The following is a 15,292-nucleotide window of genomic DNA, read 5'->3' as shown; positions in this document are numbered from 1 at the left end:
ACATTTTGGGACTTGTAGCTGGACAATCTCCTTGTAGCTAGATTCATTAATAGTATTGAAACTGGGTTGATTTCATGCTACTCAAGTTGTTTTCACGCTACTCAAGTTGTTTTCACAAGAACTTTCATTTTGTTGTTTCCCTCCAATGAGTTTGTCTTAGACTTCCTCACAGCTTTAGATAAACACAGGCAAGAGCTGTAGGGCCCAAAAATTCAGGGATGTTCCCGGTACAGAATTCCCACTGAAATTAAGAGAATTCTGTAGGACGAACAGCTCGCATATGAAGTGAACAGCACTGAAATGATACCGCTGGAGTATTCCTTTTGGATAAGGTTACATTGCCACTTATATGTGATGTCTATCAACTATGTTGTGATTAAAGATATTTGAAAACATACACTGCATCCTTTTTGAAAACATTAACAGGGGCAAAGCAATCTAGAATACAATCCACATTACTTAGAAGTCTGCCTTGAAGATTGCATAGTGTACATGATAAGCTATCCAGTAATGCATGCTGCAACTCAACAATGAGAATCAAATATTCAAGTAAGCAGCAGGCAGCTTTTATCATTACGACTGTAGAGTCTGTCAGTTATAACGAAGCATTACATTAGTTAAAATATATATTGCATATAAGAATGTAAAAGTCACCAATAAAGTTAAAAGAAACAGGTGCAAACTGTCAAATTACAGCCCTGCTGGAAAGTCACGATTATCATTTTACCTATGGAACGCTGCATCCCTACTGAAGCAAAATCATCAGTGCAGCTGCCACTGCTGCTGAGCCAAGGGTGGAAAAACCTAAATATAGGAAACAAAACGAGGGCTGAAGTTTGGGAGTTAAAAAGGCAACACAATAAAAAAAAGCAAAGGCAGATTGGAAAGACCAAAAATGCAGAAAAAAAAGGGAAGAAAGAAAGAAGTTAGGAAGAGGAGAAATATGGGAACAGAGGGAAAGGGAAATATACTTAGATAAATAAATCTAGTGTTAAGGGAACAGAAAGCGAATAAATGCAAATATCCACAGGATAGGACTCAAGGTTCCTCCTGAATATATCAGGCTCTGCCCAATTAAAAAGCCATAAGCGCCACCCTCTCTGCAACACTGCTAATCCCTTCCACTGACTCCACTATACCCACCCTGTTCTGGCCCGTTCTGTCATTCTCTAGAAGTTCAAATTCGTGGAGTTCTGATACTAGATTTTCCCCTTCCACATATTTATGAGACATTTGGTTTCAACTGATTTTATCTAGCTCTCCCACATGTCACAAGTGGTTTAAAATGTATTCCCAGCAGCAATGCCGGCATCAGCTCCTATAGATAATAGGCGTTCGGCTGAACCAGCTCAGCAAGCCCCGGAGGCTGCATCCTGTGCTCCAGAATCTCATTTTTGTTTAGCTAGGCTGCTCTGTGTTTAGTGCTGATGAAAGTCAGCCCTCATCTCCTGAGGGATTAGCCTCAAGGTACAAGGATCTATAAGGTAACTGGATGGATAGCTGTAGAGACTGGATGTGTTTTGTTGAGTACTAATTCTGTATTTATTGTGTCACAAAACTGAATAAAAAGACACAGGACATTTATTGTTACTAGGAAGCTACTAGCAAGTGTGCAGCGAACACATTCCAAGGTATTTATCCAGCCTGGATGGGTGAGCTGTACACTTTGCAAATGATTTTTAAAGCATTCTACCAGGTATAATGACTCTAATATTTACCAGCCTGGTGGTTCTTCTTCCTCTGCCCTTTCCCTTTCAGCCTCCTGCTCCCTTTGGAGTCCCTATTCCATCCCTATGAATGATTAAAGTGACCCAATGTCTCATTTCTTCCCCCCCACCCCCAACCCAGGACAGGACTAGTCAACAGTCAGTCCCAGAAATTTGGAGCCTTACAACAGGTCATCTAAATGTCTCATTTTATAATCAGCAACTCCCTCTGACTCTTCCGTCCCAGTTGGGGGCATGGTGGACAGTCTGGGAAACCGTTCCCCCCGCCCACCCAGTCATATTACCCAGGGGCACAGACATCGCAACGTTTCCAGGCCAGAGACACGGAGGGGCCACCCCCCACACTCACCAAAAAATGAGGGACAGATAGATGGCACCTGCATCACCACCAGAAGTGGGGCCTGTTCCCATCCATATGCCCCCCTTCTCTCACACAGCCCCAGTGTGAAAAGTGCCCCATTTTTTTTTTTGTTTTGTTTTGAGAATCTGGTCACCTCCTCCGTGGTTTCTTGACCTCCACCTACTTCACCTCACCAAAACCTGGCTCTTTCACTCCAACGTAGTCTCTGCTGTTTCCATTTCTTTGAGTGCCCCCTCCTTCTCTTGCTGCACTGGCCTCCTCTTTCTCTCCATTTTCCCATTTCCAGCCTGTCCCTCCTTCCCATCCCACTTCTTCTTGTTTGCGGTCCATGCCTTCTGGCTAGCTACCCCTCTCTCCTATCTCCATCCTAACTGCTCTTCCTTCCTATTTCCCTGATTTGGATGCCTGGCACGCTCTCTCCCTGGCTCTTGCTATGATCCCCTTCCCTCATCCTCACTGACTTCATTTTCTATGCTGATGACCCTTCTAATCCCCCGGCTCTATATGCCTCTTGTTAACCCTGATCTGCAGCTGAGGACTGATTCCCCCATTCTTCATGACAGTCACTCTCTTGATTGTTCTCTTTCTCATCTCTCTAAAGCCCCCCTCTCTGATCACCATTTGCTCTCTGCCAGCATTGCATAGTCTCCCCCACCCCTGTCTAATCACTGTCCTTTTCTGATCTCTAGTCCATTAACCTCTCTGACTTTTCTACTGCTCTCTTTGTCTCAGCTTCAGTCTGTTGATGCCTTGGAATCTACCTTACCTCTTCTCCTGACTGCTGCAACTCCTCTACACTCTCCCTTTCCTGAACTATTGTTCTGTGTATTTTCTTTGTTTGCCTTGTTAAACTCAGACTGCAAGCTCTTCACGGCAGGAAACCTGGCTTACTGTGTAAATGTATGGTGCTATATTAGTGATATTATCAGTAATGTGCTTCTGATCTTCCCTCCCTCTTTGGTCTGGTGTTCTGAGAGTCATTTCTGCCTTAAAGAGCAAAGCCTGCTTGATTCAAACATGACTGTCTAGTTCGGATTCATCACAGAATCCCCCTCGTGTGTTAACATGAAACAGGATGCAACCTACACATCCATTGTTGCTCTTATTTATAGACAGTATTATGCTGCCACCGCAAATAGGAACTCATAAATTGCCCTAAAATGTTACAAGATATCGTACAATTCTATAGTCCCTGCTCTTCCTATTGTCACTTCTCCATGATGGCATAACACTGTGCTAAACACCACAGGGATGTGGCTTAAAATACACACACACAGCCAAATTGGTGCATGTGCTACAGTTTCTAGTGCAGGTGTAAATGTTGTGGTTTATTAAACTTAAGGAAGAAGATGTCCTTCCAAACAAAAATTAAACAGCAACAATAGAGACCGGGGCATTGCAGGGGGATTAAAGAGAAAGGGTTAATGTTCCAAGTAGTAATCAAGGACCATTAATACTAGTCAGTCACTGCTCCCCAGGAATGGCCCTGTACCTAGCTCATTATTGCTATTAAATGGCAATCTGAGGATGAAATATACATGGGGATAGGGATATATTTATCAGTAGGGTAGCTTTAATTGGGATGTGCTGGTACTGGGTTTTTCTAGCTAATTAATTCAATTTTTTTTTCTATCATACCAAGAGAAAGCTTAGGATTTCTTGGGTGTGGATTGTGCTTAATAAGGAAATTAATAATAAGTGACTTAGCTTCATTCTCCCCCTCATTCAGCTGGACTTCCATTGCTGTTATTCTTAGCAATATCAAGGACTACTTTTGACTTCTGTTTCAGACTTACAAATTAGTCTTCACCACAGCAAGCCAGCACTAAAAGGTCTAATTCAGTATCTGATGAGTCAAAAATTCCCTTTACCTTCTAGTGAACTACATAACTTTTAACCCAGTTATCCACTTTATCTGTCAAGAAGATTTAAATTATACCAACTCTGCTCAAAGCTATGATGCCAGTCAACCCCAGCCAGGTAGAGAGTAAAAGTTTACAGCTATTAAATATGGAGAACTGGTGAACTGTATTATGAACTCAGTAGAAAAATAATGCCTGTATTTAATAGGATTGCAAGTTAGACTGACATATTAGATTGATTTAGCTACAGTTTTTTAATATAGCAACTTTAAAAATGTTAGAGTTTTGTGCTTTTTTCCCCTCCATTAAATTCTGAAAGTACTGATAGTCATGGAATAATCAGGTTTAATAGGTTACAGGTAATATTAATAGGTTACAGGTAATATGCCACTAGTATTCTTAATACATCATAATCTTCTTTCACGGAATTTGCATCACTGTCATAGTGAACTACAGATTTTAGGTTAACGCTTTTAACACGTTTCTATGGTTACTTTCCAAGGTCACATCACAGAAGTTTGAATAGCAGTTCAGAAAGACAAAAGGCAGTTTGCATCCTTTGCTGTATTAAATAATTTATGAAAGTTAAGGTATTGTCATGGAAAAAAATAATAGTAAAAAAAAAAATGGATCTTAGGTCTGATTTCTCATAGATAGTATAAAGCATTGTGATACAGTATGAAGTCTCCCTAGAAGGCTTCATGAATTAGAACATTTTGACTATTCATATGGCAAAATATACTAAGGAAAAAATTCTGAATTCAGATCCACACATGCAAGTCTATGGGAGTTGCATGGATGAATCTAAGAGCAGAATATAGGGCTATAAAATTTTGCCACAGATAGCTTTAATCTTATGCAATAGGTGATGCCTGACTTTTTCAGAAAGTATTTTAAATATAAAAATGCAAAAATAAACAGCAAAATGTGGAACCGGCATGATAGCCTTTATTCCTTCCATTAGGTTTTCATTCAAAGCCATACAGATTTCATAACCATTGTATCTATCCCCCAAACATTCCAAATTTAGACTAGTGTAAAGCCTGTAAACACAATTTTTGAAGTCCCGAGCCTACCGCTACACTAGATCACATTAAAATAAATATTCAAGATACAGTTTATTGGAACTAATTGAAGCATCTGAGGCTTGGAACAATAACACATTAGTCATTTAATGGTTGTGGTAATATTGCTATGCCTTTCCTGAAGTTTCATTAGATACACACTGCTTCAATACCCTAATCATATGCTCAGTCACAGCACAATCAGTATACTGAGTACTGACAAGCTGTCCCACCATGCCTAAAGCTGATAAGGTGTCTGCTCTGTGAGTAACCTCAATTATTGACTGTATTTTATGGTCAATCTAACGACCAAATGGTTATCAGTGAACCATCAGGTGCCTGTAATAGGATAGTGACCCTTAGTTTATATGTACCATTATTGCTCATTAGTGAATAATTAGATTCTTTAATCCACGACTCACATGAATTAAAATATGATTGAGTATCCTGAATCTACAAAAAGCCTACTAAGTTTCTAAATATAATGCATACTATTCACTGTCTGGATATTTTATGACCTTGATAAGCAAATGGACTGATGAATAGTATTTTTCCTGGTAAACAGCAAAAAACACTATGCATATAAATGGAGAGTTTTCTTGCACACTCAAGAGTAGGCAGGCAACAGAAAAATAATGAGTCTGATTCAATGCTGTCTTACTCCATTTTTATTAACTTAAATGGAGTTACCCCAGAATAAAATTAGAATATATTGGTGAATTGGGCCCTATAGGCAAAACTCTCAAAAAGTGCATAAATTATTTAGGAGCCTAGAATTTTACCCTATATCACAATGGAGTGATTCAGTAACCCAAGTAAACACAGTAATTAAAAAGATATTTGATAAAACAAAAATGGTAGCATGGGTATTAAGACACTGCAACTACAGTTAATTATCCTACTTTCGATGGAAGTCATTTTGCAAACACAAACGTGATTAATTGGCACATACACAAACACCTTGCAAAAGCTCTTAGCAGTGTAAGAGACATATAGTATGCAAGAAATAACATCCCTCATAAGCTAATTTGGGAGGAAGAAAAGAAGATGGGCTATTCCAAAAATCTACCAAGATAAAGATTTAGGAAGAATTACTTTATATATTGTTATTCCTCCTCCCATCATGTGATCCAGCCTTTTACACTAGGGGTTTAAATCCCTCTGATTCTTCAATAAACATCCTGCCACTGCTCAAATCTTACTTCAGTCTTGTCTTTCTGTGTCAGGGCCAGCCACAGATGGCTTCATTGAAGTAGAACTCCTATCGAGGAACACAGAAATCACCACAACTGTCACAAGTCACAAACAGGCCGAAGTCACAGATTAATGGTGATTGCTTCAGTTTTTAGGGGGCTTGATTTTTCTCTCTCAGGGGAGTGGTGTTTTCCCTTTTGGTAACTAGGCAATTAACCTCTCCCCCAGTGCACTCTCATTCCTAACCTCTTCCTCTCTCCCTTTCTCCTTCCTGCTCTTGGAAATTACAGTGCTCCCTCTCCCTGAGGTGTTCAGTCAACAAAAGTTTTACATCTTATAACAGCCTTATATGGTACCCCCATAAGAAACAGTGACAACAGGACTGGGCCCACTTAGTAGTACTGTAACTATAAAGAGTTTCATTTAGTAAGAACAAAGCTTTTCATATCACTTTCTTTAGGAAAAAAAACCAGCCAGCCAGGCAATGGTTATAAAATTCAGATTGCTAAAGCTAGGCAGAGTTCATTCCCTGACAGTTCTACAAATACTAGACTTCAGATCTGTTCCACTGTACTTTTCTTAAATCTGATCAATATGGGACACAGTTCTACTCCTCTTATACCAGGAGCCTCTTCTCTGAAGTGAGAACAGAAGTTGGCTCTGTATCTGTCCTTTTTATTTTGTTTTATTAGAGGAAAGCCTTCTTACTCTGCCAGTTTCTTGCTGGAAATCTGTTATTTCTGCCAAACCTTGTAGTCCTTACTGAGGTAACACTCGCACTGATTACAGACTGCAGGTTCTGACAGTTTGTTTATATTAGAAAGACAAGGTGGGGGAGGTAATATCTTTTTTTGGACCAGCTTCGAGAGACAAGCTTTCGAGCTTACAGAGAGCTCTTCTTCAGGTCTGAATGTGACAGAGTCCAATATTGGTCAAAACGTTTTTCTTGTAATACAGCAAGGGATGAGGAAAGATTAAAACTGACTTTATTCTGCTGACACACTTGCATCCACGGTTTTAATTATTTGGTTTTGATTTTGGATGCTCAGCACCTCCACTTCAGAGATCTTTGCATTTCAAGCTGATGAATAAAATAACAAAATAAATAAAAAAGCAAAACACATAATTAAGCTTGAAGAAGTTGAGCAAGCAGGTAAAATGAAAAAGAGCTCTTTACTCAATATGCAGATTCAGATTGCATATTTATTAACCAAAGAAATGCATTCTGTACAAGGGCTACTTAAATTATCTTCATTTGGAATCATGCATATATTGTAGACCCAGAAAAATATTTTGCTGCAGAACTTAAATTATATTTACCCACCTGAAGCCATGTTCTCCTGTTTACTATCTTCAGAGCAACTAATTGTGAACTTACAAATACAGGGTTATAATTTGGGGTAAGAAACAAACATAAGCAAATAAACACAGTACAGATGACTCTCCCCTCCCCCCAGGCATGGCTAAGCATACAATAATGAAAAGGGGAGAGAGCAACACTCAGTAAAGATGCAGATTTTAATGTCAGCAGAGATGCCAGAAGGTTGGAGCGGGCTGTAAAGCCATGAACCAACCAAAGGCTGCCCAAACATGCCTGCATACCTCTAGTTGGCCTTCCTGACTGAGATAAATGTTGTTTCCCTAAGAACAATAATACTGAGCCTGAGCCTGGAAATATTTGTTCATGTGAGAAATCCCATTAAAGTGAATGGTACTACTCACCTCGGTAAAGGTAGACTCATTATTTGGGCTTTATTGTATTTCAAAGTAATTTAAACTACATCTGCAATATGCTAAAATTTAGCTTACAGGCATACTTTTATTGATCTACTTTATTTCTATGACTAATAGAATAGATCTTTTCCCAAAACTAAACAAAAAGGACGTGAGTGAAAAATTCCAACTGTCAGGAGAGCTGGTCAAAAAGAAGGAAAATGATTTTGCACAAACCGACAAATTATTATTAATAATCATATTTATTACAATCATTTCTAGGAACCAACCATGAACAGGGCTCAATTGCATGAGGCACTATTCAAACACAGGGTAGTAGACAGTCCCTGCCCTAAAATGCTTACAATCTAAATAGGCAAGACAGACAAGATAGGCGAAAGAAGTAGAACATACAAGCAGAGTGAACAATGCGATGGCAGCAAACAACATGTTGACGCCATTATTCCTCTCTGTTTTATTGAGGGGAGAATGGTGTTTAGTTGAGAGGCAGATTAGCTAAACACAAAGACAACAGAAGGGAGGGGGGACATAAAAGGAAGAGAGTGAAGGGAATAGGGCAGGGAAGAAGAGGAAGGGGAGGAAGCTGGAGGGTATGAAAGGCAAGAATAGAATGAGGCAAAAAGATTGAGGGAGGAGGTGGGTGGCGGTTAGAGCAAACAGCCAATCAGCACCAGGTGTCCGACCAAAAGTATAAAAAAATACTCCAATGACATCAATAGCCAGTAGTCCCTGATTAAGCTGTTTCTGCAGGTGCTCAGGTCAGCTTCAATCTCTGCCTGGCTTTTTTTCCTAAATATTACGTGGCTGGGGGATTTGAGGCTGGTGCTGCATGAGTCCTAGCCCCCAAATGGGGGATCTCCTTGCCCAGTTCTGGGACCAAGGAGTGCTGGAAGGAAGGTGCGGCCCTGGGCAGCAGTATCTGCTTTAACTGCTTCTGAAGTTGTTTCTGATTCACAGGGTTTGAAATTAACCTATTTTCCATTTTGGGGGAAATTTTCTATAATATTTTAGCCTAAATTTTTATAAAAATCATATTTCAAGTTGTTTTTAAACATTTTTGTTTGCTGAAAACCTGGTTTTCAGTAAGAGAATGAAAGTTTTTGTATATGAAAAAATCCTAAAATAATTTCAATAAAACATCATAGCAAATTTTGATAACTGATCGTTTTTCAAGAAGTTTCATTTTTGATAAAAGTCATTAAAAAAGAAAATTCTGCAAAAAAATTTCAACTCACTCTGTTATTTAGTTAACAGTTGAACAAAAGACATTCTCCTAAGGAATAATGATAGGTAACAAGCAGCATAACTAATGGATTTTAAATGTTTTAGCCAGAATTTAAGTGCTAAATCGGTAAAATTTTGATTCAGTGGAAACAAAGATGGATTTATAGAAAGCATTTAGAGCTTGATCCAAAACCCAGTGAGGTCAATGGGAGTTTTTCCATTGACTTCAATTCATTTTGCATCATGCCAATAAAAATCATTAAAGAAGAAACCAGGGTTAAAAAAAAACCAAAACTACACTCTTAAAGAGAAGGCAATTTATCTGGACAGTTGCGCCCCATGATTTCAGATATCTGAGATTGAGTAAGAATTTTTTCCTCCCTTAAGTCCTACTTCTCTGTCTTCTGGAGTTTGCAGTGAAGTTATCACATTGTACTTGCATAAGATTGTGTACATACAAACTTGCACTGAAATAAATCCAAAACAACTTGAACTAAATCAAAGTAAGAATGCCCACACACAGAATTTGCACAACGAAGGGTGTGAATTACCCTCTAATATAGTTATTTTGTGTGTAGAGCAGCAGTCATAACAGGACACGAATTCAGACTAGTATTTGTCTTTAGATAGGATCATGGAAGAAGAGAAGTGTGAGGAGTTGCTCGCCCACACCTGATGTACTGGAGTCCCACTGAGCCCGCCCATTCCACCACCCTGGGCTCTCTCACCCTGTCCTGTTGTGCCAGGCCCTCAAGCCTCCTCTAGCACACACACAAGTAGGGACACACCCAGCTGCAAAGGCATACAGACACTGAGATCAGCTCTGTGTGGGAAGACTCAGATAAGGGATTGCCTAACTCCTTCGGGGTGCAAATCCAAAAATATATTGTCTTGCACTGGATACAGATCTATACAGCGTAGGCTCATGAAATCCACTCCCTTTCTCAATGTGGAGGAAGATATGCACAGCTTTTCCTGTCGTCCCGGCCCCTCCAGTTATGAATTGCACAAACTGGTTTTGGAATAAACAAAAAACAAGTTTATTAACTACAACAGGTCGATTTTAAGTGATTATAAGGGACAGCAAGCAGAACAAAGCAGATTACTGAGCAAATAAAACAAAACACGAAACCTAAACTTAATACATTAAATTAACTGATTAATAGTAGCAAATTCTCACCTAAATTTTGTTTTATGCAGGTTGCAGAGTTTCTTGAAGGTAAACTGCACTGCTTGCAGCTTAAATCTCCAGGTATTCCTTTCACAGGCTAGACCTTGATCACCTGGGCTCAACCCCTGGCCTCCCCCAGTTTAGCTCCTTTGTTTCTTTAGGTGTTTTCAGCAGTCTTCCTGCTTGGGCGGGGAGGCAGCGGAGAAGAACCTAGATTAACTCACTCCCCAGCCTTAAATAGGATTTGCATATAGCGGGAATCCTTTGTTACTCAGTTTGACCACCGCCCCCTCTTAAGGGAAAACATTAGAAGTCCAAGATGGTGTCCAGTACCAGGTGACATGATCACATGACCCTGCAGTGTCAAAGCAGCATCCCAGGAAGGAGGGACATCAATAGGACTTTGAAGATACTAATCTCCCTAATGGCCCATTCCAGGCTGACTGCATACTGTCAGGTGGGCATTCCCCAGATGAAAACACAGTTGTAATTGTTACATAGTCAATATTCCTAACTTCAGATACAGAAATGGTACATGCATACAAATAGGATCATCACATTCAGAAAATCATAACCTTTCCAATGATATCTCACATGACCCATCTTCCATAAAACATATCTTAGTTATACCTTTTTCCTATCATAGCGATATTTCTATGAAGAATATGAGGCGTAATGTCACGAGAAGTTGGCCTGGGAAGAAGCAAAGGCTTCATTTAAACTCAAATACATCAGAAAATCTGGCAAAAAGATATTGAAAGGAGAAAAGAAAGGATGTTCTGTGTGCATTATATTAGCGAGTTTTCCCAGCATGAAAATTTCTTAATACTATTTGAAAACTTGAACATTTGAACACACTGAACTTTCCCAACAGAATGTTACAAATTGAGTTTTGTATAGAAAAGAAACTGAAAAGCACGAAGGAGTCCCTGAAAGTTTGTTTTGGGGTTTTTTTTAGAACTTACTTACTATCTGCTCAACAGTTTTCCGTTTAAGCAACATTAGCAATTAGAACACCAGCATTTTCACCAATATAGTTCAGTAACCATTTTCACAATGAACCCCTACTGTGAAAACTCTGCCAGTTGGTCCTAACAATTTATTACAGGCTATACCTTGAAATTCAAGCTTTTAGCCAGAGAGCCTATTTTTGTTACCATTTACAGGGGGGGAAATGCTATTTACAGGCGTATGTTATGTTACTGCAGCAGTTCTCAAACTGTGGGTCGGGACCCTAAAGTGGGTCACGACCCTGTTTTAATGGGGTCGCCAGGACTGGCATTAGACATGCTGGGGCCCGGGGCTGAAGCCAAAGTCCAAGCCCTGCCCTCCAGGGATGAAGCTGAAGCCCGAGGGCTTCAACCCTAGGTGGCAGGGCTCAGACTTTGGCTTCAGCCATGGGCAGCAAGGCTCAGGTTACAGCCCCCCAATCCCAGGGCTGAAGCCCTCAAGCTTCAGGTTTGGCCTCTGTTCTGGGAGTCAGGGCTCGGGCTTCGGCCCCGCTGCCATGCTTCAATCCCCCTTTCCGGGGTCGTGTGGTAATTTTCGTTGTCAGAAGGGGGTCGGGGTGCAATGAAGTTTGAGAAACCCTGTGTTACTGTACAACAACCTAAATAAAAAGTGTTTTTCATTTTTCTCAAATAATCTCAAATGTCAAAATATAGACTTACCCTTTGGGGTAGATGGGAAGAAAAAATAGCTCAAACATGGATGCATGTCAATATGGTACCACTATGAGCAAATTTTTGATAAGCAATATTAGCATATGGAATGAAGGGTTTGCTCCTTTGGTTATACACACACATACCATCTTGTAGATATGTAACTTATAAGGCCAGAAGGGACCAATATGATCATTTAGTTTGACTCCCTGTATGGCACAGGCCAGAGAACTACCCCAAAATAATTCTTAGATCAGCAGCTGGACGTGCATGAACAAGAACAACATCTGATTTTACAAGTTATACTATGGTACATGTCAGCATTTCGGATCACACAACTGAGTTCTTCATGCACTCGTACAAAAGCTGGATTGGCATAAAGAGGGCATATTCAGTCTCATTAATAATCCACAAAGTTTTAGTACTTCTTTTGAGGAGTTTCTGAAAATGTATGTCAATTGTGTGCATAACATTGATGACTGTACAAATTATAATAGATGTAGATGATGTTCAAGCATCTCTTCTCAGTTCTGCCAGTACAAAGCAGCAAAACCCCTGCTCAGAGGAAGCCTATCATGTGGTGGATTTGTTATATGTAACTATACCCATTAGGTCTCCAGAAATAAAAACATGACCTCAGCGATGGTGCAAGGCCAGTGTCCGGAGAGGATGGTTACCTCCCTTCTCAGCAATTGCCACCATACACTAACATGAACTGTTATTCACAGTGGAACCTTCAATATATAACCACGTAATATCCATTAGCAATTATGTAAATTGTAAAGATGAACACTACCTTATGAAGAACGAAGCCGCAGCTGAAGTACCAGCAGAGGCCCCAGCAGGAGCAACCAAACTCTGCGAGGTCAGTGAGCCGCCTGTTCCAGTTTGGTCACAGTTGTTCAGCCCTGAGGCGACGTGAACGTTAGGACCTTCCCGTCCACCCTCTGTTGCCGTTTCTGCCTGAAGAAAAATTTTAAAGATACATATGCGGATGTATACATATGAACATAGATTAAATGTATGACAGCCTGTGCTTAAAACATAGCCACAGCAAGGAAAAAGTAATGAATGTGGACAAGCATGCCATAAAGGACCCTGCAGTGGAGAAGGTTAAAACCATGACCACAGCAGACAAGCAGAGTAATACGGAGACCCTTTGTTCTGGGTAATGCACAGTTAAACAGTTTGACAAGCATGAAGAAATGGAAAACGATAAGCAGAACCCTTTTGTTTTACCGTGTTATTTTGCGGATGGCAGAACTGTTTATCTGGTTCAGTTATAACTGTCAGGAATTATTTCTCAGTGGCACATCAACTACGAGACCTATCTGTTTAAAAGGAGCTAAACAAACAAACAGTCATATTTGTAACTTGTTTTCATATGAGCAGCAACGAGAAACAAGTAAAAACATCAATTTTTTAAACAAAAAACCTATAAGCCTCTGCTCTGCTGTTTTTCCAACATCATCGGTCTCAATGGCACAAGTATGTTACATTTCTCCTGCAAATGGTATCTGTGCAAAGAACAAGAGTGCCTGGGGATTAATCATTTTCAGTGTAAAGTCCCAAATCAGTGGTGTTTGGGGGAGGTTTTGGTTTGTTTGGGGTTTTGTTTGGTTGGTTTTTTGGCCAAAATAGCAGGGAAATCAGTATTCTGAAACAGACAGTGTCATGTAAGTATCTGAGGTGTAGGCCTATTAACTCTTCCATTGCCAAGTTTCATTAAGCTAGTTGTGATGTCCATGGCAGTCTGCAAAAATACACAACCACAGAGCTGGAAAAGTGTCCTTTTGGGGAGAACACGCTGTATTTCCAAGAGTACAAAAAGCTTAATTAAAGAAGACACCACAATAAATATTTGTCAGAAGAGTTAATTGCTTCATGTATGATAATATAGGATCTTTCTGTCATTTGAAATACTCCTCTGACATTTACAACTAATTAACTAAAATAAATTCAGGAAAAGGAGACAGCCTTGTAATGCAGCACAAATGCAATTAAATACTCCCTGGGATGCCACCAAATGTTAAATTCTAGGCCACCACAGATCAAGTTTTAAAGAACTATCTGCTACACAGACATCATAGTGCATCCAAACTTACAGTCAATACCTCAGCTTTGTCACACTCTGAAAAATCCAAACTGAGCTTCTCTCATCAGAGTGGGAGTGGCAAAATTCTTCAGATGTCAAGCAACTCCTTTCTAGTCAGTCACTTCACACCTGAAGTGCTGCATGGAGTTTCATTGCGGGCCCAATTTTCAAAAGTGCTAAGTGCATCTTGACAGGTTCTGGGCACCCGCTATTCCCATTGAAGTCTAAGGATCGGATGCTTACAGAGTTTGGGTGGTGGGGTTTGTTAAGTGGTTGATGCTTTTCCCCATAGCAATTCACTAAAAACATTTTTACAGACTGATTTAGGAAACTTGACTCCAAGAAAGAATCTTCCAGAAGGCAATCCATAAATTCCATGTACACCTTTTGTTACTACAAATTAAAACTATAGGGCCAAAGCCTGGTCCCCATTGAATTTCACAAAAATTTCTTCATGGAGTTCTACAGCACTGGAATTTACGCAACAGTGTTTTGTGGCTAGCAGGAGAATCATACATTTAAGTTACAAAGTATTACAGAAGAAGCAAAGATTTATGAACTACTGGATTTTCTGGGCAGACGCTTCTTAATCTAAAGCTAAAAGTGAAATGTGCACAGCTAACATGATAGTTCATGGAATTTCAAGGCGACAGATAACAGAGATTTATGATGACTCAGTAGAACCTGTTGAGTGGATAACCTTTTTTTGCGCCACACTTCTAGTCTTACAGTAGGTTACATCTCTTAACAGCTATTCATTTAATACAGCTCTATTGCTGAATGAGATATTTTTATGTCTAGTATGCATATAATGAAAGTGGATTTATCACACCTTTTTTGAAGCTATTATAGCATGTGGCCCTATACAGATAATGGATAACAATGCAGATATATACCCACCAGCTCTTACCCCTTTCAAAATCCACAGGCCTAAACTTCCAAAACTGCCTAGTGATTCTGGACACTTCAATTTTTTGAGTCCTTAACTTGAGAGGCCTTAATGGGGCCTGATTTTCAGAAGGCAAATGCTCTATACTTGCTGAACATCAGTCCCCCGCAAGGGGTCTCCAGTTCAGCACACAAAAGTTGCAGTGCCCAAAAGGTCGCTTTGAAAATTTAGCCTGCAGTTGCCTAGTAAGTGAAATGATTTTACTCTTTGCCTCTTAGAGAGAGATTTATATCAACAAACGACAGGTGGG

At 39.9% G+C, this 15,292-nt stretch overlaps 1 protein-coding gene across 1 annotated transcript in view; it reads right to left on the bottom strand.

Annotated features, from left to right (window-relative positions):
- The window catches only part of KIF26A (kinesin family member 26A), a 134,830-nt gene that overhangs the window by 49,950 nt on the left and 69,588 nt on the right, over positions 1-15,292 (bottom strand). Inside the window, exon 4 of the mRNA XM_077820533.1 lies at positions 12,795-12,961. Within this exon, the coding sequence (XP_077676659.1) occupies positions 12,795-12,961 (167 nt within the window). The remainder of the gene's footprint in view (positions 1-12,794; positions 12,962-15,292) is intronic.

The sequence above is a fragment of the Eretmochelys imbricata genome, chromosome 6 (genome assembly GCF_965152235.1).
Source record: "Eretmochelys imbricata isolate rEreImb1 chromosome 6, rEreImb1.hap1, whole genome shotgun sequence".
NCBI lineage: Eukaryota > Metazoa > Chordata > Testudines > Cheloniidae > Eretmochelys > Eretmochelys imbricata.
Note: the sequence above shows the minus strand (reverse complement) of the source record. Positions and strands in the feature narration are given on the sequence as shown.